The sequence below is a fragment of the Trachypithecus francoisi genome, unplaced genomic scaffold (assembly GCF_009764315.1).
Source record: "Trachypithecus francoisi isolate TF-2019V2 unplaced genomic scaffold, Tfra_2.0 Lachesis_group8, whole genome shotgun sequence".
NCBI classification, from domain to species: Eukaryota; Metazoa; Chordata; class Mammalia; order Primates; family Cercopithecidae; genus Trachypithecus; species Trachypithecus francoisi.
This window is the reverse complement of record NW_022681473.1, coordinates 117,883,829-117,907,845: the sequence shown is the minus strand read 5'-3', so window position 1 is coordinate 117,907,845 and position 24,017 is coordinate 117,883,829. Positions and strand designations below refer to the sequence as shown.

Sequence of the window (24,017 nt, the reverse complement as noted above, 5' to 3'; positions counted from 1 at the left end):
GTCTGAGACCCCTGCATTAATGCACACTTGGGTGGTTTCCGCCTTTTGGCTATGATGAATAACACTACTGTAAACTTTGCGTCTAAGTCTTCGTGTGGATCCATGCTTTCCTTTCTCTAGGGTCTGTGCCTAGCAGTGGAATTGCTTGGTCATATGGTAACTATGGCATTTAATTGTTCCAGGAACTGCCAGCTTGTTTTCCAAAGTGGTTGCACCCTTTACATTCCTGCCAGCAGCCTACGAGGGCTCTGAGCACATCCTGTCCGCACTTATCTGACTTTTTGATTCAAACCACCCTAGTGAGTGTCAAGTGGCATCTCATTATGGCTTTCATTTACATTTTCCTGGCAACTAGATTCCACTAGGAAGTAAAATCAACACAGTTTTAGTTAGGGGACATACGCCTAAGGAACTGAAGGTGGAAAGGGGCTGCTGAGAGGCAGAGAAGCCTGCAGAGCTCCAGGAGAGCCTCCTCGTAGGGTGGAGGAGGTGAAGGATGGGGCCTGAAGGGCTGTGAAGGCAGTTAGAACAGGAGGGGCAGAATCCGAGGCCAGGAAGGCATGGGGACGTGAGCCTCAAGTCCAGCACTGGTTTCTCCTTGAGGGCTTTGCTTACCAGGCTGGGCTGGTCAAAAAAAGAAGTCAAAACACAGTGGGATAGAAGAGGGGATTTTCAGTAGTTTCAAGTTGCTGGGGAGACAGAAACTGGAGTAGAAAACCTGCCAAGGAGGGGGAGCTCTAGGATGCACCTCACAGTCTCCCCCGCAACCCTGGAAAGTCACACCCTGGAGCCGACTGAGTCTTATAGTCAGAAACCAGCCTCAGGCGAGCTCCGGACTGTGCTGCTCTGCCCTCTGCAGCCCACCAGAGGCTGGGTGGATCCTGGGGAGGAGGGTGGGTGTCCTGGGGAGAGGGCGCAGGAGCTTCTGGGTGCTAGTGGAGTTCTGCTCCTCGAGCCAGAGGCATTTCCTCTGAGAGCGGCTCTCAGGTCAGACGCTTAGGATTTGTGCCATTTTTCTGCAGGCGCGTGATGCACTCTGGCGCTTTGAGGTTCCCACCTGCTATCTTGTGAGGATAGAACACAGGACCCCTGACAGATTTCTTTGTGAAATTGCCTTCACATTTTACCAGCCAACCAGCTGCTACTCTTTATAAAAAGAAAAAGGCAAACATCAAGGTTTATCATTCTTTAGAACTCATACTGAATGTTGGTTCCTTTTAAACGCTGAAGGATTTTCATGTAGGATTGTCGGGCTAGGACCCCCAACAAGTGTCTCAGCCTCATGTTTCTTCTGTCTGAGTGAGTGGCAGGAGCCCCTTTGAAGCACCTGATGGGGCCCTCATGCATCACTAACAAACTCTCAAATGGAATGGGAGGATCGGTCTTTGTTTTTTGGTACATGAAAAGGTCTTAATTGAATTAGGGAAAAGTCCACATTTCTTGGGTGAACATGAAGAAAGATTTGCTTGCATGCCTCCTTTGAGGCATGAAGAAAGGGGTGCCACACCCTGATGGGAAACCTGAGCTGATAGTCTCTGCAGCCCTTTGTGCACAAGGAAAGTAGGAAGCATTATTGCCTGGTGTGAAGATTTCTACATGGGAAGTGGCAGGTCAAAGGGACACCACATGGAGAGGGAGAAGCAGGCGGAGGTCACCGTCTCAGACCTGCCCGACGGGCTTCACTGCTGGGCTTGTTTCTGTCATCCTGTGTTTTCTCACCTGCTTGGTTTGTTTTGAAGCCTCGAAATCTTAGTTCAGTTCTCTTCTGGTTATACAGTATCTTCCTTGATGACAACCAGAGACAAGCCAGGAAGGTTTCTTTAGGACATGCTACACACTAGGGTTTACATTGTAACAGATAGCTCAGTCTCATATCAGAAGCACGACTTTCTCTGAAATGCGTCTGCCATTGCTCACCCAGTTTCTGAAGGCTTTTCTGGCGTTTTTTCTAAATGGCTTAAACTCACATCATCTGGAGGAGTCCTGTGCCTTGGAGCTTCCAGAGCTCCATCGTGTGCCTCACGGCCCACACTTGAAACAACTGGTCAATGTGAGTGGCCCCTAGACACGCCTGGAGTGCCCCAGCATTATCACAGCCTCATTTCATTTACCTTTACCTTCAGGCCTCTCTGTTTATGTAGAAATACCCCACATCCATAATGCCTTAACCGAAAAGCAAAACAATTTTGTTTGGAACCTAATCAGAGGCTTAACAGCTTTTCTTTAAAAAAAAAAAAAATTGTTGAAATCCTTTATGAAAGCCTGGTTTCCCTGCTTTCTTTCTTTTTTTTTTTTTTTTTTAAGACAAGATCTCTCGCTCTGTCGCCCAGGCTGGAGTGCAGTGCTGCGATCTCACTGTACTCACTGCAACCTCAATCTTCCAGGCTCAAACGATCCTCCCACTTCAGCCTCCCGGCTTAGCTGGGACAACAGGTGCACACCACCATGCCTGCCTAATTTTTTGTAGAAGTGGGGTTTCCCCATGTTGTCCAGGCTGGCTTTGAACTCCTGGGCTCAAGCCATTCACCCTCTTCATGTTCCCAAAGTGCTGGGATTGTGGGCATGAGCCACCGTGCTCAGCCTTCCTGCTTCTTTACTTCAGTTCCTCAGGCATATTTCCCCTAACGAAAGGTGTGTTTAGTTTACTTCCTAGTGGAATAAAATAAAAATATTTTAGGCTGGGCGCGGTGGCTCACGCCTGTAATCCCAGCACTTTGGGAGGCCAAGGCGCGCACATCATGAGGTCAGGAGTTCGAGCCCATCCTGGCCAACGTAGTGAAACTCCGTCTCTACTAAATGGTGGTGGGCGCCTGGAATCCCAGCTACTGGAGAGACTGAGGCAGGAGAATTGTTGAACTAGGGAGTCAGAGATTGCAGTGAGCCGAGATTGCGCCACTGCACTCCAGCCTGGCGACAGAGGGAGACTCCATTTCAAAATATGTGTGTGTGTGTGTGTGTGTGTGTGTGTGTATTTTAGTCATGTTACTCTGCTCCAATTTCTAGGTTTTAGTAGCTCTTTAGCTGGGGTCATAGTGGTATGATAAGAGGGGCACCGTGCTCTGTCTGCTGCAGGGACTCAGGCTGGCCAGACCCTGGACAGTGGAATGAGCAAGTGACCTTGCTGTCTTCTTCCGCTGTAAGATGTGGAGAAGAAGCCCACCTTGGCTCCGTCACGCGGTGGGGGTGGGGGCACGTGAAACAGCATCTGGGAGGGCTCTGGGAATGAACCTTGCTAGGCAAGGCGAAGGGAGTTGTGTTTTTCATAATTGGTCATTTTTATTTTTTCTCAGGAGTGCTAATGGTTGGTTGTTAATCTTTTAAAATTTGAGAAACGTGATGGAGGATTTGGGCTTTCCCATCTCATATGGGGAATTTGTGCTGGAATTTGTATTATTTTGTTATTTGTTCATCACTAATTCTGCTGCCAGTTTCTATTCACCATTTAGAACTAAGTCCATTATTTTTTCTTTTCTTCTGAGTTCTAAAATTATTTGTTCCAGAAATCAGTTAAATGGAAACTCTCTCCTATTATGTTCATTCCAAATGAATGAACATAATAGAAGCTCTTTATTTTCATTCTTCTTGGTCTGATTTTGTAGCTCTGTGATTTAATGTGACACCTCTCAGTCATGTGGTCATCAGCAGCTGCTCGGAGTAGAGCACTAGTTTAGGGTTCTGTACCATCATTTCTTTTCTGAACGTAAGTTTTAAACAACTTCATTGAGTTGTCATGGGCATTAAATGGACTGAACTGATGAATGTTAGCTGCTTAGACCAGGGTCTAGCACGCGGTAAGCACTCAGTTCATGATGGCTGTCCTCACATCCCGTCTCTCGGATGGTCCTGTACCCACTCTCTTCCCCTTGCCCATGCTTGGGGGCACAGTGCCAGGGCAACAGCCTTTGCTTGATGGTGGGTTCTAGTTGGCCAGTGGGGTACGGAGTTTCACAAATCTTGTATAAAAAGCATGGAGCGACACCCAAGGTGAATCAGGGGTCAGAGATCCAAGAAGTAAACCTAGAATCGGAGCCTCAGAGTTTATGGCTTAGGAAACCAGGGGGTGGGGAAAAAGAGGAGCAGCTGGAATAGGTCCACAGGATGGCCTGTGCTGATCAGGCCTTTGACAGGAAGGGACCCGTCTGTGAACTGGACAGGACCTTCCAGGTAACCCTCTAGTTGCTCTGCTTCCCTTCACCCTGAGAAACCTTAGAGATACCATGCGTGGATGAGGTACCGTAGGAGACCAAATATCACTGCCTTTTCCCCATGACCCCACCTCTAGTACAACTAAATACACCAGCTTAGGAAGCGGGATAGTGAGACTGGGGTTTGATAGCACATTGGCAACAACAGCAGTCACTGCTATTGATTGTTCACCTCCTATGTGCCAGGCACCTTGGAAGGCACTTGGGGTAGCCACCCTGTTCCAGGAGCAGCGACTGGCTCGCAGCAATTCCAGAGGGGGTGGGTTGGAGACCAGCTCCGCTGACCTGAGCTGGGAGAGATTGCAGTGGTGGCAGGAAGGGAATGGTGTCAGTGTGGCTGGGCAGAGGAAGGGCCAGTGGGAGGCAGGGTTTGCCTTGAATGTGGGCAGTAGTGGCCCTGGGATGGCAAGGGTTTATTCATTGTCATGGTGGGAAAGGTGAAGTGAAGTCCCGTTCCCACCATGAGGACAGTGGGATGGTGATTACTACCAGGGCCATCTCCAGCAGTTTTTATTTACATTTTTTATAGCAGTAAAATGTATATATAAAGTGAAATTTACCACTTAACCACTGTTAGGTGTAAAATTTGTTTTGTTTTTTGTGTTTTGAGATGGAGATTCACTCCTGTTACCCAGGCTGGAGTGCAATGGTGCGATCCTAGCTCACTGCAACCTCCGCCTCCTCAGGTTTAAGCGATTCTCCTGCCTCAGCCTCCCCAGTAGTTGGGACTACAGGTGCCCACCACCACACCTGGCTAACTTTTGTATTTTTAGTAGAGACAAGGTTTCACTGTGTTGGCCAGGCTGGTCTCAAACTCCTGACTTCAGGTGATTCACCCACCTCGGCCTCCCAAAGTGCTGGGATTACAGGCCTACGTGTAAAATTTAGTGGCATTAAGTACATTCACATTGTTGTGCAACCATCACCATCATCTGTTTTCTGAAGTCTTTCACCCCAAGGAAACTCCATCCCCATTGAACAACAACTCCCTGTTCCCTGCCCAGGCCCCTGGTAACCACTCTTGTACATTCTGTCTCTGGACTTGCTTATTCCAGGTACCTCATATAAGTGGAGCCATACAATACTTGCCCTTTTGTGTCTGACTTACTTCACTTTGTGTAATGTCTTCAAGGTTCCTCCCTGTTGAAGCATATGCCAGAATCCCCTGCCTTTTTAAGGCTGAATAATATTCCACTGTACAGACCACATTTTGTTGAGCCATTCCTCAATGGATGGGTGCTGTTGGCATTTTTAAGAGCAGCATATCGGGCACTTTATTGAGGTGCCGTTCGTGTCTTCAGGCATCTGAGAATGGTGGGCGCTCAGCGAGTGTCCCCATATCCTTGTCCTCAGATGTAACTGTCGAGTGGATTTTAACCCAGGAGGTCTTTCTCTTTTTTTTTTTTTTTTTTTGAGGCGGAGTCTCGCTCTGTCGCCCAGACTGGAGTGCAGTGGCGCAATCTCTGCTCACTGCAATCTCCACCTCCCGGGTTCACGCCATTCTCCTGCCTCAGCCTCCTGAGTAGCTGGGACTACAGGCGCCCGCCACCTCGCCCGGCTAGTTTTTTGTATTTTTAGTAGAGACGGGGTTTCACCATGTTAGCCAGGATGGTCTCGATCTCCTGACCTCGTGATCCGCCCGTCTCGGCCTCCCGAAGTGCTGGGATTACAGGCTTGAGCCACCGCGCCCGGTCCAGGAGGTCTTTCTCACGGGAGTGATCTTTTAGACTGTTCCACTCTCACTTCTAATTCCTATTAGATAGCTCAGAACAATCTGATTCACGTTTTCTCTTTTCTTTAGTTTTTCTTTCCCTCCGTTCCCCTCACCTTCTACTTATTCTGTTTACTGTTTATCCAGTTCTTTCTCTCTTAGACTCCTCCCCACTCCATTTATTCCTCTTGTCCTCTCATGTCATTTCCTCTAAATGCTCTCTTCTGGAATACTCTCTTTTCCTTCTGTTTTTCCATTGCTTTCCTCTCTTTTCTTCTCTTGCCTTTTGTGTTCCTTTCTTTCCCCTAGTTAGTTTCTTCTTGCTCTACCATTTAAAATTTGTGTCTCAGAAATGACCCTGGTCATTATTTCTTTCATGTAACATATATAAGTGCTTCCCATAGTCTAGCCTCTGTTCTCAGCACTTTGCAAATATTCTATCGTTTAGTCCTGTTTACACCTCTATGAGGGTGATACTGTTCTTGTCTCCATATTACAAGTGATAGAGTTGAGTCACAGAGAGGCTGGGCAATTCGTACCAGGTCAGCTGCTGGTGAGCTGGAGGCGGGGCTGGAAGCCGGGCTGGGTGGCTCCAGTGGGTGCCTGGTCCCTCCACTCTGCACTGCTGAGCATGCTGGGAATGCAGGATGCCAGAATGCCTTGTGCTGGGCTCAAGGCGGAGGAATGTTGTAGTTCAAAGTCAAATCAAACATAGTGAGTTCTTGTCCCACCTAGCTCCAAAATGTTTAGAATTTTGGATGCAAGTCTTCTGGATACAAGTCTCATCTTTATACCTACGTAAGAGTCTTCTTCGGTGTTTTATCTTACACTGTTTAACCTTCTGTTTCTTCAAGTACCATTTTTAAAAAATCATTTCATCTCAATTATAGAGCTGAAAAGATACTTTGATGAGCTTATTTCACAAAGAGGTAACTGGTTTGTCTAAATGCATTTAGTTTTATTTCCTTGCTTTTTTTAATCACCGACGTTGTAACAGATGATTGCTTAAATTTTTATTTTATTTCAGCTTAATTTATTTCAATTTAATTATGAGTTAATATGCTTTTCTATTATTCTGGGAATCAAAAGATGGTGTGTAACATGGTTTTAAAGGGAGTATACATTCAAAATGTCATCAAATAAATTAAAATGTGCATTTGGAATTTAATCCATATCTAAGTTGTCTTTTGTCTTGTGCCCATTCTTGCTGGGAAGGTTCTAGCTTGGTGCCTCTTACCTCATTGGTTTCCTTACCTCATTCATTGCCACCTAGCTTAATTCACTATTTTCAGTTCACAGACCTTGAACATTTGCATAGAACAGACATTACTTAATTTTTGCCACTTTTTACCCTAGCAGGTTGCTAATTTGGGCTTTCCTGTGACACTGCTTTTCTCCTTCATTACTCTGCATCAAGCTTTTCTTTGATGTATGGTTGTTACTTGGAGCTTTTATAATCTCATAGGATTACTCTAAAATTTTCAAAGTGGGTATTTTGTAATGAGCTAATTTGTATCCTAGAACTTTTATCTTAGACAAAAAGAAAGAGAAAATAGAAATAAAAGAAGAATGAGAAAGGCGCTAAAAAAGTGAAAAACATTTTTGTAACAAGGAAGGAGGGCTCGTCTCTTGCCAGGGGGACCACCCTTCAGAGGCCTTGCACGAGTTTTCTGTCCAGATCACTGCCCTCTCGAATCTCACTCGCTCTGAAGCAGAGGTTGCTGACTTTGCTGGACTGTTGTGATGGCTGGTGAAACAGTTTTCCTTAACTTGGGCTACAGAGCGCAAGACTGTTTCTCTAAGTGGGCAGTCAAGGGCCACGGTCTTAAAGAAACAGAGACAAAGCTAAGATAAACAGTGTTCTGCAGAATCAGGACTCTCTTGTTGAAGACTCCTCTAAATCCTTTCCATGATCAGTCCTGTGGCCACAGTGTGACCTAGGGCTAAGAGTGTTGGAAGTCTCAGCCTCTGAGTCTGGTGTTGCCATTGACTTGCTCTGGACTTGACATGATTCTATAAAACAGAAGTTGTTCCAGATGATCTGTCCTCAAACTATCTTCCCTAAAACACTAGTGTTCTAGAGCTGGACAGAGGTGTCTTTCATTTAATAGAAATCAAGGATAGTATTTGTTTAATTTTGAATTTTCAGTCTCACAAAATGTTGTTAACTCTTTGTTGCTGTTGTTGCCAGTCATTTTAGCCAGCAATAGGATGTGATAAGCGAACAAGTGGCAAAAAAGTTGGTGGAAAACTTGGGAATATCTAATCTTCCTTCATTTAACACTTCAAAAAATAATAATAATAAAGTAGGCTGAGTGCAGTGATTCATGCCTGTAATCCCAGCACTTTGGGAGGCCAAGGTGGGTGGATCACCTGAGGTCAGGAGTTTGAGACGAGCCTGGCCAACATGGTGAAACTCTGTGTCTACTAAAAATACAAAAAATTAGCCGGGCGTGGTGGTGAATACCTGTAATCCCAGCTACACAGGAGGCTGAGGCAGAAGAGCCACTTGAACCCAAAAGGCAGAGGTTGCAGTGAGCTGAGATTGCGCTGCTACACTCTAGCCTGGGCAATAAGAGCAAAACTCCATCTCAAAAAAAAAAAAAAAAGGAAAGTGAGGCTGGGTATGATTGTTACATGGCTCATTAGTAGAGTCATTTATACTGGAATCATCATGCAGGTCCAGTGTTCTTAGTTTGTGGGACGAGAAGCAGTGTAGGATTGTGGCTAAGTATGTGGGCTAGGCAGCCTCATGCCCAGATTGCATCGTAGCTCCACTACTTCCTAGCTCTGTTACCCTGGGCAAGTCACTTTACCTCTCTCTGTCTCCATCCATCACCTGTAAAGTAGAGATATAATGTACCTACTTCATAAGTTATTGTGAGGATTAAATGAACCAATATGTGTGGTTAGTGTAATGTCGTCAAGATTCCTCCCTGTTGAAGCATATTTCAGAATTCCCTTCCTTTTTAGGGAACGTGCCTGGTTCATAACAAATGCTGTACATGTCAGCTATTAATATTTCATGGTGCTGTGTCTTCAGGGTCCCTGTCATCTGAACATATTTCAGAACTGTGGGCCTAGAATTTCTCTTCTAATTCAGAAATTAGTTCTGTTGTTCTACGCCATAGAATTTGATTTCCTATTATCTTTCTTCCCCCTTTTTATAACTCAATATCTTAAAGAAGATGTGTTTTCTCTATACACAGAGTGAAATCACTTATTTTTTTAGTTACCAAGTGGAATCTGATCTTAAGTATGAACTTAGAAGGGTGTGTTTTCTGTTTCTTGACATACAGGTGTTTTGTGTTACGCACAATTTACCATTGTTTTCTATTTGTGTTTTGTTTTTGTTTTTTGAGACAGGGTCTCACTCTCACCCAGGCTGAAGTGTGGTGGCACAATCTCAGCTCACCGCAACCTCTGCCTCCCGGGTTCAAGTGATTCTTGTGTCTCAGCCTGCCAAGTAGCTGGGATTACAGGCACACACCACCACGCCTGGCTAATTTTTATTTTTTTTGTATTTTTAGTAGAGATAGGGTTTCACCATGTTGGCCAGGCTGGTCTCGAACTCCTGACCTCAAGTGATCTGCCCACCTTGACCTCCCAAAGTGCTGGGATTACAGGCATGAGTCACTGTGCCAGGCCTTCCTATTCGTTAAATATCTAATATTCTTAGTTCTTTATCCTTATATATGAAGAAGGTGGAGCTCAGAGAGATTAAGCAAATTGCCAAAAGCTGCAAGTGGCAAATCCAAGCTTTGAAGCTAGGCTGTCTGATTCCAAAGAGGACTCTAACACTAATATGTACAAATCCAGCCCAAGGCCTGTAGTATTTATGGTAACTCACTTAAACAAAGCCCAAGTATCATTCCTTTAGATGGAGATTAATTGCTATATAAATATTCTGAAGAATGCTCTTTTTATGCTTGGGTCAGCAAAAATCACCATATAGCTAGTGCATATTCATTGAAAGAAAGGTGAAATGTTAATTTTTTTAAAACGAGCAATTGCTTATCAGGCCAGAGTCTCTGGGTCAGCCACTCCTTTTCCCCTAGAGGAACTGTGCTGTCTGAACATATGTTTTTGCTAGCTCTGCAGCGGGGGAGTGTGTGGTAGCAGAGTGCCCAGCACCTTGCCATCCTCCTGGCACCTGCTATTTACACCCTTCCCAGCCTTTTTTGCTGCCTTGAGGTTTTCCCACTGCCATGCAGCACAGAGCTAGCTGCTGTGTTAATTTTTTTTTGTTATGATTTGATTTTTTGCACTCATCTTTTGCTATGTTTCTGTATTGCAGTGTTGATGACTGCATCAGCAGATATTGCTTAATTTTTGCCACATTTTCCCCCAGCAGGTTGCTAATTTGGGCTCCTGAGTCCTACGTCCTGGGGGGTTCTGGATGTTGGCTTTAGCTGAGAAGGGCTTAGTGATGCTAGGAATGAGGCTAGTGGATAGTGCGGGGGTAGGATTGCGGGTTGGGCGGCAGGAGCTCAGGGTAATATCAGAGAGAGAACAACAGAAACATTCTGCCTCCACCCCCTAATCTCTTCTGTGGAACCTAGTCCCTGTCTGTCTGGGCTGTTTCCTGGGCCCATCCACAACTCCCTCCCCAGACTGGCACTCACCCTCCTCCATTTTTGTCCTCACAGTTTTTATGTTCATCTTGCAGGCTCATCAATCTCCCCATAACTTCTTTCCGTGGCATGTCTAGACTTGGATTTCAGGGAGAGAGCCCACAGTTTGTGCTAGTTAGTTCCTAATGAGCAGAAAAGTTTATTTGTAAGTGCGTTGTCTGGAATGTGGTACACTTCTTTCCTCATCAGTAGTGACGTGTCTGGCATTTAAGGTGCAAGGCCAGTACAGAAACCTTTGTTGCTTCTTAATGTGTCTGAGGTTAATAATGTACCAACAGTGCTGTGGAACTTAACCACTGTGTGTCACAACATTTGAAGTGAAATTGTATTTGTAGTTCAGCCTGGGATTCCAGATACTCATCTACCTTTGAAGGTGAATCTGGGCCTCTTCCTCCACCTCTGTGTGCAGGTGATGAAGACAGGAGCTCCTGCATCCTAAGTCCCTGGGAGTTCCGGATGTCGGCTTTAGCTGAGAAGGGCTTAGTGATGTTGGGGGCGGGGGAGGCTGGTGGATGGTGAGTGGGTAGGGCTGTGGGGTGAACGGCATGATGGGAACTCAGGGCTCCTAGGCGGGCAGGTGATGGTGGAGGCTGGCACACTAGGATACTCCATTGTCTGGTGCCTGCCCAGCCTTATCGCTGAACTAGTTGGAAAAGTAGAGGTTTATCCTTCCTTCCTACTTCCCCTTACTCTTCATCACTGTCACTCTCACCCTGCAAGTGTAGCCATGGGGTGAGCTGCAAAGTGGGGTGTCATCTCTCCAACTAGATTGTGAGTTCTCTGGGAGCAGAGTTTTTTGCTCACCTTTTTCTCCCCAGTGCTTGCCATGTACTAAAAAACGTGTTTGACATTCACCAAGCATGAAGAAAATTGCTACCCTTTCTTCAGTGTTCATCATTGTTATGTGATCACAAATATTGCCATGTTTTATTGAGTCTAAGATGTTGATGGTAAGATACACAGTGATTTTACACAATAGTAAGAAAAAAATATTGCCAACTGTACTTCTGACACAAGTGGCTTTTTTGTTTGTTTTTTTTTTGTTTTTTGAGATGGAGTCTCACTCTGTCACCCAGGCTGGAGTGCAGTGGCGTGACCTCGGCTCACTGCAAACTCCGCCTCCCCGGTTCAAGCAGTTCTGCCTCAGCCTCCTAAGTAGCTGGGATTACAGGCTCACGCCACCATGCCGGCTAATTTTTGTATTTTTTTTAGTAGAGACGGGGTTTTGCCATGTTGGCCATGCTGGTCTCAAACTCCTGACCTCGTGATCCACCCACCTCGACTTCCCAAAGTACTGGGATTATAGGCATGAGCCACCATTATTGGAAAGAGCTCTTCTAGATTTATTGAAATCTATTGAAAGAGCTCTTCTAGATTTGTTTAGACATTGATTTTTATCATCTCACTCTTTGGCATACAAAAGAGTGAAAATATAAAGAGAAATAGATTGACTAAGATATTCCTAAAATTTCTCCAAGAGTCCGATTCTTCAGAATCTTTTTTGACTCGGAGTACTTGATGTGGGTGGTTTTCCACACAGTGTCATTCTCTGTGCCACCAAGAGCGTTGGTGATGTGGCGTTTCTTCAAAGAGGGCACTCCACTGTCTCCAGGAATCTCCTCTAAGCATCTGTTACCTGTTCTGCAAGTTTTAAACCTGCTGTTTTCTCACTCAACCTCAGGCCATTTTTTTTTTTTTTCCTGTGACTCTCAGTAATAACAACACATCATACAGCTTCATCCACATGGGCCGTCTTCTATACCCAGGTTCTGTCAGGGCCTCGGTGGTTAAGGTCATTTTTCCAGTGTGGATATTTGCTTCTCTAATAAAATTTATGCCCTGCTACTGTTTCCATGTCTTTTGGTTGGAATACCGAGTTATCGTGTCATCTTTTTGAAGACATTTAAAGTGGCAGTTAGGCTAAGTATGTCAACAGTGCACATGACTCAGTCGAAGTGAGATCACACATGAGTGGGCAGTGACCCTATGTCCTGACTGCCACCTGGATGACAGTAACTGCAAGATGCCACTGATTGTAAACTAGATACCTATTCCAGAAATGTTAAAACATGGGGGGAAAGTGCTTTATAGACTCGATGAAATACATCACATGTAGTTAATTTTTACAGCAACCATGCAGGGCAGGTAATTTGGATTTATTTATTTATTTATTTATTTATTTAGACAGAGTCTCCGTCTTGTTGCCTAGGCTGGAGTGCAGTGGCTCAATCTCAGCTCACTGCAACACCCGCCTCCCAGGTTCAGTTGATTCTCCTGCCTCAGCCTCCCGAGCAGCTGGGATTACAGGTGCATGCCACCATGCCCAGCTAATTTTTGTATTTTTAGTAGAGATAGGGTTTCACCATGTTGGCCAGGCTGGTCTCGAACTCCTGACCTCAAGTGATCTACCTGCCTAGGCCTCTCAAAGTGCTGGGATTACAGGTGTGAGCCGCCGCGCCCAGCTGGTAATTTGGACTTTTAAGTGAGGATACTGAGGATCAGAGTGTTTGGCTTACTAATGCCCCGACTAAGTACATGGAAGATTTGGGAGCTCAGAACCCAGATTTGTCTGATTGTAAAGTTCACACTTTAGACCCTGTACAACACTGTTCAGGAAAGAAACAACTAGACTAGAAGCTGCAAGAAGCCAGGGATTTTTTTTTTTTTTTTTTTTGATAAACTTGTTTCTTAAGGACCTAGAACAGTGCCTGGCACATACCAAGTACTAATAAATACTTGTTGAATAAAGTCAATCATTAGAGAGAAAATAGAAATGCAACCATATCATTCTCTTCCTGGAGATGAAATCTCGAACTCTTTTGGGACAAGGGGAAAAGGACAGAAAATGGCTGCTGTTTTCTAGACAAGGTATAGTTGTGGCTGTCTGTTCTCTCGGGTCTGTAGGAGAGGCAAAAAGGTGAGGGGCGAAAGTCTATCCCTGGTTACCAGAGCCTGTCAGCACCTGCCGGCCAGACAGCGGTAACATGGCTCCTGTTCCTGGGATTCTTCTACTGTCTCCCGTAAATCAAAATCAACAGGGCTGCAAACATTGTGGAGTTAAAAAGAAAATTAATAAAGGAAAATCAATATGACAAGCCTTACTATCAAAGATATTCAGGTACAGGTAATGTATTGTTAGATTTCTTTTCTTTCTCCTTTTTTTTTCCTTTGAGACAGTCTTGCTCTGTCACCCAGGCTGGAGTGCAGTGGCATGATCTGGGCTCTCTGCAACCTCTTCCTTTTGGGTTCAAGCAATTCTCCTGTCTCAGCCTCCTGACTTGCTGGGACTGCAAGTGCACGCCACCAAGCCTGGCTAATTTTTGTATTTTTTTTTTTTTTTTTTTTTGAGACGGAGTCTCGCTCTGTCGCCCGGGCTGGAGTGCAGTGGCCGGATCTCAGCTCACTGCAAGCTCCGCCTCCCAGGTTTACGTCATTCTCCTGCCTCAGCCTCCCAAGTAGCTGGGACTACAGGCGTCCGCCACCTCGCCCGGCTAGCTTTTTGTATTTTTTAGTAGAGACGGGGTTTCACCGTGTTAGCCAGGATGGTCTCGATCTCCTGACCTTGTGATCCGCCCGTCTCGGCCTCCCAAAGTGCTGGGATTACAAGCTTGAGCCACCGCGCCCGGCCAATTTTTGTATTTTTAGTAGAGATGGGGATTCACCATGTTGCCCAGGCTGGTCTTGAACTCCTGACCTCAAATGATCTGCCCACCTTGGCCTCCCAAAATGCTGGGATTATAGGTGTGAGCCACCTTGCCCAGCCAAATTGTTAGATTTTTAAAGGGTATAAAATGTTTTGAAAATTCTGAAGCTCTGTATGACTCGTTTGTGAAATGTGAAAATTGATATATTTAATCACCTACTATTTACTAGACCTTGTGCCTAGGGTTGTTACATACATCATTTAACCCTCACAATAAAATGATCTCCATTTTACATATGATAATCACTTTAACTTCGCTAGTATCTTCCCTCAGAGATTCCAAAACGTGGGGTACTAATACATAAAATGCAAGATACATTGTAAAGCAAAGTTATGTCCAAAGTTCTCATCATAGTGTCACATGTAATGGCAAAATATTAGAAATAACCTAAGCGTTTATGAATGCAAGATTAAAAATATGCAGCTGTAATGAAGAATGAGGAATGTCTGTATATATATGGAACAATATGAAAGGTATGATATTACATGGGACAAACGAGATATAGAAGAAATGCTACCTTGATGGAATCAGTAGTATGCATCTATTTGTGGTTGGAGAGGGAGAGAGTATATATATGCTTGTGTGTATGTACACAAAATAATTTTTGGAAGAAAATACAATAAATTGATAATAATGGTTGCTTCTGAGGAATGGCTAGAGCATTCCAGGTAGGGCAATTGTCCACTGTATACCTTTTTGTGCCTTTTGAATTTTGAGCCAGCTGCATGTACTACCTATTAAAAGAGATATAAATATAATTAAAATAGAAGAAATAAAGTATACCTTTCTAGACATGAAAACAAAGACAGAAAGATGCTCTGGGCTGTGTGGGTTTTGTGAGGGCATGCACTGTACCTGCCGATCCCCATAGCACCCCAGTGCCTAGCATAGTACACACCTGAGCATTTGTGCAATCAGTGAGCCAAGCTGAAGGAAACAAAACCACTCAAATTCCTCTATAGGAAGGACACCACATCTCTTCTGTGGTGTCTCTGCTAAAAATACATATCCTGAATCTAACCATGAAGAAACATCAGACAAACTTAAATTGAGGAGCATTCTGAAAAATAAATGACCTGTGCATTTCATAAATGTCAAGGTCATGGCAGACCAAGAAAGAGCAGGGAACCGTTTGGGATTGAAGGAGACTGAAGGGCAGGACAGCTGAGTGTGCTGTGTGCAATATCGGATTGCATCCCAGGCCAGGAGAAAAAATGTTGTATTCTTTTTAAAGGATGTTCATTAGAGTTGACAAAATTTGAATAAGGTCTGTGAATTAGGTAATAGGACTGTTTCCGTGTTAACATCCTCATTTCGATAACAGTACTGTGGTTATAGGAAAATCTTGTTTTTAAGAATTAGGCACTGAGGGCCTGGCGCTGTGGCTCACGCCTGTAATCCCAGCACTTTGGGAGGCCAAGGCGGGTGGATCACGAGGTCAGGAGATCGAGACCATCCTGGCTAACATGGTGAAACCCCGTCTCTACCAAAAATACAAAAAAAATTAGCCGGGCGTGGTGGCGGACGCCTGTAGTCCCAGCTACTCGGGAGGCTGAGGCAGGAGAATGGCGTGAACCCGGGAGGCAGAGCTTGCAGTGAGCCGAGATGGCGCCACTGCACTCCAGCCTGGGTGACAGAGCGAGACTACGTCTTGGGGAAAAAAAGAAAAATAGAATTAGGCACTTAGAAATTTAGGGGGAAAGGGGCATTGTGCTGGCAACTTACTCTCAAATGGTTCAGGTGAAAACAGGGAGAGAAAGAAAGAGAAAGGGGAGATAATAAAGTAAACATGGTAAAATGTTAACATTCAGGGAATTGGAGTGAAGAAATACAGGAATTCTTTTTACTATTTTGACAACTTTTATGTCTGAAGTTATTTCAAAATAAACGACTTTAAAAAAAAAGCTTCCTACATGGAACATGTTATGACTTCCTTCCTTCCTTCCTTCCTTCCTTCCTTCCTTCCTTCCTTTCCTTCCTTCCTTTTTGTTTTTTTTTTTAAAGCAAGGTCTCTCTGTGTTGCCCTTGTTGGCCTTGAACTGGGCTCAAGGGATCCTCCACCTCAGCCTCTTGAGTAGCTGGGACCACAGACGTGCGCCACCATGCCTGGCTCTGATTTTGTAATTACTGAGCCTTTTATGTCCTTTTGTACAATTTTGTCATTTTCTTCTTATAGATCTTTAGATGATTGGTGACATTTATTCCTTTCTTTCTTTTTTTTTTTGAGACAGAATCTCACTCTGCCACCCATGCAGTACAGTGGCGTGATCTGGGCTCGCTGTAACCTCCGCCTCCCGTGCTCAAGTGATCCTTCCACCTCAGACTCCCGAGAAGCTGGGACCACAGGTGCACACCACCACGCCTGGATAAGTTTTGTATTTTTTGTAGAGATGGGGTTTCACCTGGGGTTGCCCGGGCTGGTCTTGCCCTCCTGGCCTCAAGCAGTCTGTCGGCCTTGGCCTCCCAAAGTGCTGGGATTACAGGTGTGAACCACTGCACCCAGCCTATTCCTTTCTTAATACTTTTTGTTTCTTTAAATAATGGCTTTGTTGAGATATAATTTATATACCATATGAAACTCACCCTGAATATCTTTGTGTATATTTTTAAATAGTACTGCTGTATGAGGAAGGTATGCTTAAAAAAAAATCAACTTTATTAGGGTATAATTTAAATGTAATAAAATTCACATATCTTAATAGGTTGATGGCTTTTGACACACATATTCCTTCTGTAACCACCACCCCAATTCAGATACAAGATGCAGGATATTCCCATTTCTCCATGAAGTTCCCTTGTGTTCCTTTCTTCTTACATTCACCTGTTAGTGGATGTGGCAGTCTTTCAAGTCCCCCCGAAATGGGGATTGGAAGAGTAGGGTGCATGCAGGGTGAATAAGTGTGGTGGGGGCGCTGCATGGTGGGGATGAGAATGATCATGTTGAGGCAAAGCAGGAACAGGCACCTGGATGGCTCAGAAGATGGACATGGCATCCCCTGTTTTCCAGAGTTGGGCACAGACTTTGGAAGTTCACGTACCTTCTCTTTTTTTCTTCTTTGGTCTTTATTCTGGCATTGCGGCTGCTGCCCTGTTAACACAGCAAGTGCCAAGTGGACTTCTAAAATACTAACATTTTGTCATCATCAAAAGGGAAGACTGACTACCTTAAAAAGCCTGTTTTGGGAAGGAATAAGACTTTGAGATGCAGATATTGTGTGTGTTGAAATTTAGTAAGGCTTTTTATTTGGCCGCTAATCACTCCAGCACTGACCATGTGAGAAAAAAAGTTTGTATTTGCATTCACTAAATTTTTTACACAGAAAATTGCCACTTTTTCTGGCATGTGAGAAAAAAAGTTTGTATTTGCATTCACTAAATTTTTTACACAGAAAATTGCCACTTTCCCCTCATCTTGAGACTTATTATTCTGCTGTTCATTTTGAAGTAAAGGTGGTATGGGAAGTTAGTGTCTACAAGGAAAGAGCCTGCTTTTGGCATCTGAGAAACTCATTCTCCTCACGAGAACTAAGATTACCTTCAGTATTTTTAATGAGGATTGCATTATACAAACATGCACACATGTATGTATACACAAATATATATGCAAAATATATAATTTTATAAGATATTATACACACACACCCCCAATGAGTGTTTAGAACATAGCAAGCATGCAATACATTATATTATTATATTTTTAAATTTCTTTTTATTAAATAGAGATGCGGTCTCACCATGTTGACCAGGCTGGTCTCAAACTCCCTGCCTCAAGCGATCCTCCTATCTTGGCCTCTCAAAGAGCTAGGATTGGCCAAGAGTGGTGGCTCATGCATGTAATCCCAGCACTTTGGGAGACCAAGGCAGGTGGATTACTTGAGCTCAGGAGTTTGAGACCAGCCTGGCCAACATGGTGAAAATACATCTCTACTAAAAATACAAAAAATTAGCTAGGCATGGTTGCTCATGCCTGTAGTCCAAGCTACTCAGGAGGCTGAGGCAGGAGAATCGCTTAAACCTGGGAGGCGGAGGTTGCAGTGAACCTAGATCGTGCCACTGCATTCCAGCTTGGGCAGCAGAGCGAGACTCCATCTCAAAAACAAAACCAACTCCCCCCACCCCACCCCCCAAAAAACCCCAAAGAGCTGCAATTACAGGCGTGAGTCACTGTATCTGGCCTATATTATTATCACAAATAATATCTTCATTTTTACGTTTTTTGCCCAGGTGTGTTGCTTTATGACAAATCTTTCTTTTACTCTTTGTGGTTGAAATTGTGATCTATTAGCCAGGTGCGGTGGCTCACGCCTGTAATCCCAGCACTTTGGGAGGCCAAGGCGGGTGGATCACGAGGTCAGGAGATCGAGACCATCCTGGCTAACATGGTGAAACCCCGTCTCTACTAAAAATACAAAAAAATTAGCCGGGCATGGTGGTGCGTGCCTGTAGTCCCAGCTACTCAGAGGCTGAGGCAGGAGAATGGTGTGAACCCAGGAGGCGGAGCTTGCAGTGAGCCGAGATGGTGCCACTGCACTCCAGCCTGGGCGACAAAGCAAGACTCCGTCTCAAAAAAAAAAAAAAAAAGAAAGAAAAAAAAAAGAAACTGTAATCTATTGAAATGTATTTATCTACTGAAAGTCTTGGTTCCTTTTCTGTGTTTTCTCAGGCTCACTGCAGACAGACCTTTCTGTCCTTCATGAACACACATGTGGTAGACAGATGACTGTCCTGCACCCCGTGCTGCTCTAGGTGTGCCAGACCTGGAGCTGTCCAGTTGGGAGAAGATGGATTCTAAAGATGAAAGCTCACACGTGTGGCCGACGTCTGCAGAGCATGAACAGAATGCTGCACAGGTGAAGACTGGTCTTTTCCAGCTTGGTATTGAGAGGTTTTCAGCTGGACACAGTTTGCCGACTATCTAGTAGTGACTGGTTGGGAGGGGCCGACATGAAGAACTCGTACGCAGGGAATAGGGACTGTTTTGGCACCTTGAATGCTCCATTGACGTGGCTCACTGTGAGTTAGGAGAGCTAGACCACCACCTATAGGCTTCTCTGCCTTGTCTGCAATTTACTGTCATAAATGTTTTACTACCCTGTTTTATTTATGTTATTGGTGCTGAAAACCTCAAACTATAGTTTGTTTCTTTTATGTTATCCATAGGAGTTTGGTCCTTTGTGTGTAATGAGTGCAGGTATATCTATAAAGTGAGTGGCCTTTTCTTTTCTTTTTAAATTCAGAATAGAAACCTCTAAGTGAAAGTTGTTCCATTATGAGTCAGCCACTTTAGAAGTTAGTCACTTGATCAAATGCTGCTGTTATCCTTTCAGATTGCTGCTAGAACCAGCCACGTTATTCTGACTGTTCTTAGTGACGGCAAATCTCTGCATTTTTGGTATGGAATTGAATTTTGGGATGATTAGCAGTCATATGGAGCAGCCATGTTTTATATGTGACCAAAGCATAAAACTTAATTTTTAAACATTATAGTAAACATACAAAATTTGTTGTTGTTGTTGTTGTTGTTGAGACGGAGTCTCGCTCTGTCGCCCAGGCTGGAGTGCAGTGGCCGGATCTCAGCTCACGGCAAGCTCCCCATCCCGGGTTTACGCCATTCTCCTGCCTCAGCCTCCCGAGTAGCTGGGACTACAGGCGCCCGCCACCTCGCCCGGCTAGTTTTTTGTATTTTTAGTAGAGACGGGGTTTCACCGTGTTCGCCAGGATGGTCTCGATGTCCTGACCTCGTGATCCGCCTGTCTCGGCCTCCCAAAGTGCTGGGATTACAGGCTTGAGCCACCGCGCCCGGCCTAAACATACAAATTTAATGTTTCATTACATTACATAACCATAGTACCGTATCAAAATCAAGAAGTTACACTGAAACATTTAAGTATGCAGATTCTATTTAATTTAAGCAATATAATAAATATACAATCAATAAAATTGGTCATCAGGTATGATTAAAAAGTCTCAGTATGGGCCAAATATGGTGGTTCATGCCTTTCCCAGCAGTTTAAGGGCCCAAGGCAGGAGGATTAATTCAGGCCAGGAGTTCAAGACCAGCCTGGGCAACAAAGCGAGGCCCTGACTCTACAAAAAAAAAAAAAAAATTTGCTGGACATGGTGGTGCATGCCTGTAGTGGTGCAGTCATGTCTCCAGGAGGTGGAGGCTGCAGTGAACCATCTGCACCACTACACTCTAGTCTGGGTGACAGAATGAGACCCTGTCTCTAAAAATAAAAATAAATGAAGTCTTAGTCTGATTACTTAAAAAAGTTCCACCGATGTTTTCAGCAGAGTATATGATAATTCTGTTTTGTTTCTCCTGGAAATCATTTTGAGGTCACTTCCATGCAGCTATGTATTTTGGTATATTTTATTTGTAGACAAAATTGTAGTTCATTAAAAAGCAAAACAAAAGAAAATCTAGTTGTGACACTGCATGACCAGGGCCCTGTCTATGGGTAACCAGATAGTAGATAGCCAAGGTCAGGGTCCCTGTGGCACTCCTTCCCCCCAATTGGTTCTTCCGCCAGCTGGGAATTCTGATTTAATGAGTGATGAAGACCAAGCGGAAGAGCTTGGATAACTTGTCTGGAGGAAACATGTTTTCCCTTCTTAAGCACTGAAACTAGTTCAAGGCTTTGATGTTAATGAACAAATCTAAAGTCACAAAATTGTCTTATAGCAATTAAGCCTGCTCAAATATGAGCCTAATTTTTCCAATAGACAAACTTTATCTTCCCAGACAAATCAAATTTATGTAGAAGCCAGACTAATCATTTAGTGTAGAGGTAGAAGTTTGTTGTATTTCTGTGGTGTTTGATTACATTTTGTCTCTTAGGTTTCCTTCTGAGGATTAAATTAGTTTATATTATCTTTGGGATCTACAATCCTTCACTAGAGAAAACGGACATAAAAAGGTTAGGCCCAAAGCCAAGGCAGTATAAGAGCAAGGATTCCACCCTAAGAGTGCCTGACTTCAACAGCAACACATAAATTATTTCTCTCCCAAATGTGTGCTTTGGCCATCTGCTTCCAGACCTCCAATATCAGGCATCAGGCCATGTGCCAAGCTCAGGCCTTCAAGAATTCAATCCTCCAAAGCTGACCACTCAGAAAATATTTTACAAAACTCGATTTCTGCTTTAGTTCTTTAGGTCTTGGGAGAAAATTATTTACCCTGGTGACAGCTGAAATAGTTGTCCAGAACGCCTTAAAAGTACTTTCTTAGAATTTTCTGTCTTCATCTACCTGGCAAGGAAGAGTTCTCTTCCATTCAGTGATTCAGCAAGCATTTACTGATACACCTCCAGTATGTCCTTTGTGTATGAAACAACTTGCGGGAAAGAAAGTGACTATTTTATTTTATTTTATTTTTATTTTTATTTTATTATTTTATTTTATTTATCTTTGAGACGGAGTTTCATTCTTCTTACCCAGTCTGGAGTGCAGTGGCGCAATCTCGGCTCACTGCAACCTCCGCCTCCTGAATTCAAGCAATTCAGCCTCCCGAGTAGCTGGGATTACAGGTGCCCCCCACCACGCCCAGCTAATTTTTGTATTTTTTTAGTAGAGATGGGGTTTCACCATGTTGGCCAGGCTGGTCCTGAACTCCTGACCTCAGGTAATCCACACACCTCAGCTTCCCAAAGTGCTGGGGTTACAGGTGTGAGCCACCACATCTGGCCAAAAGTGACCTTATTTTAATGTGTCTGCTGAAAGACACTATTAGTTATAAAATAGAATTCTTACGATGTGTTGAGAGCAATTGGCTTTTGAGTCTTGACATATTTTTTCACACCACAGAGTAACTTGTATGTTTTATTCTGGTAGTGTTGTCAAGCAGGAATCTTCAGTGTCGTTTCTAGGATCAATTAACCACATCCTTATTACTCTCCAAAAGAGTTATCTGCATTGGACATTTGAGGCAAAGGGGAATTTAAGTCGGTTGCCTAACAGGAGTAAATCAATGACAGGGTCCTTGGATCCTCCCCAGGCATCAGCTCGGTGTAGAAGAAGGTGTTTGCATCCCCATTCTCCTTTCATTGGGGATATTTTAGAATCCCAGGTGCGCTTGTCGATCTCTTACCTTCGTGAGACTGATTTTGTTCTTCGTCCTTGCCTCCTTTTTATGCCAGGTGCACTTTGTTCCGGACAATGGAACAGTGGCTCAGATCGTCTATGCTGATGACCAGGTTCGCCCACCCCAGCAGGTGGTGTACACGGCAGATGGTGCCTCCTACACATCAGTGGATGGTCCAGAGCACACGCTGGTATACATCCACCCAGTGGAAGCCGCGCAGGCATGTGAAGGATTTGTTTATAATTTGTTAATTAACTAATTAACCGATTACTTGTGTTTACCTTCTGTCAGTCATTGTGCTAGCTACTGGTGATGCAGAACGTATTCAGATAAGATTTGTGCTCTCAGCTGGGCGCAGTGGCTCATGCCTGTAATCCCAGCACTTTGGGAGGCTGAGACGGGTGAATCACAAGGTCAGGAGTTCAAGACCAGCCTGGCCAAGATGGTGAAACCCTGTCTCTCCTAAAAATACAAAAAAGTAGCCAGGCGTGGTGGTGGGCACCTATAATCCCGGCTACTCGGGAGGCTGAGGCAGAGAATTGCTTGAACCTGGGAGGCAGAGGTTGCAGTGAGCCGAGATCATGCCACTGCACTGCAACCTGGGTGACAGAGCGAGACTCTGTCTCAAAAAAAAGAAAAGATCTATGCTCTCAAGGAGCTTGTAACCAGCTTGGCAGAGGAAGATGTGGTTTACTTCTCGACACTAAATGCAATAAGGAGTTAGAGCATGGGTTTGTGTATAGCTCTTCTCTCCAGTTGACTAGGTTATGAATTTGTTATTATTCTTAAGTATCAAGAACCAGGCTCTGTGAAAACACACAGATTATTTCAGCTAAATGTGTAAGAAAGGGTCCTGCTAAGCTTATTAGCTACCACTTCTTAATAACTTACTGATTTGCAAGGCTGTACTAGAAGCAAAGATGTTTACTGGTAAAAGCTATACAATTATAGCTGCTTTTATTTTATTTTTTGCCAGTGACTTGCAGTATAGCTTCCAAATGAGGGACACCAATATCCCCCAACATATAAATGTTAATTTACATTGTTAGCACTTTACAATGTACAAAGTACTTTGAAATGTGTATCTTTAACATCTAAATTCCATGCTTTTGTAGTAGCATCTTGGTAATAAAAATTTGTCCTCATTTGATATTTAATAAAGAGGCTCAGATCATTCCCAAAAAGAAATGAGGCCTGCCTAATCAGTACCTTTCAAATCTACGTAAGTATGAAATCACTGAAGACTTAGTGGTACTTTTGGAATACCCCTGCCTATATTAAAATAAGATTAGTTTATGTAAGAATGTCCTGTGACCAACTTTTAGTTTATTACAATGTTACTAAATGTCTGAATTTGGATAATTTTTATTTTATTTACTTATTTTTTATTTTTTCGAGACAGAGTCTTGCTCTGTTTCCTAGGCTGGAGTGCAGTGTCACAATCTTAGCTCATTGCAACCTCCACCTCCCTGGTTCAAGTGATTCTCCTGTCTCAGCCTCCCAAGCAACTGGCATTACAGGCACCCACTACCATAACTAGCTAATTTTTATATTTTTAGTAGAGATGGGGTTTCGCCGTTTTGGCCAGGCTGATCTCGAACTCCTGACCTCAGGCGATCTGCCTGCCTCAGCCTCCCAAAGTGCTGGGATTATAGGCGTGAGTCACCACGCCTAGCCAGA

At 44.0% G+C, this 24,017-nt stretch overlaps 1 protein-coding gene across 5 annotated transcripts in view; it reads left to right on the top strand.

The window, feature by feature from the left end:
* The window catches only part of PRDM10 (PR/SET domain 10), a 103,936-nt gene that overhangs the window by 21,287 nt on the left and 58,632 nt on the right, over positions 1-24,017 (top strand). For all 5 annotated transcript variants that reach the window (XM_033204306.1, XM_033204307.1, XM_033204305.1 and 2 more), the window contains exons 2-3: positions 18,918-19,104; positions 22,393-22,557. In XM_033204306.1, the coding sequence (XP_033060197.1) occupies positions 19,036-19,104; positions 22,393-22,557 (234 nt within the window). In that variant the 5' untranslated portion in view covers positions 18,918-19,035. The remainder of the gene's footprint in view (positions 1-18,917; positions 19,105-22,392; positions 22,558-24,017) is intronic.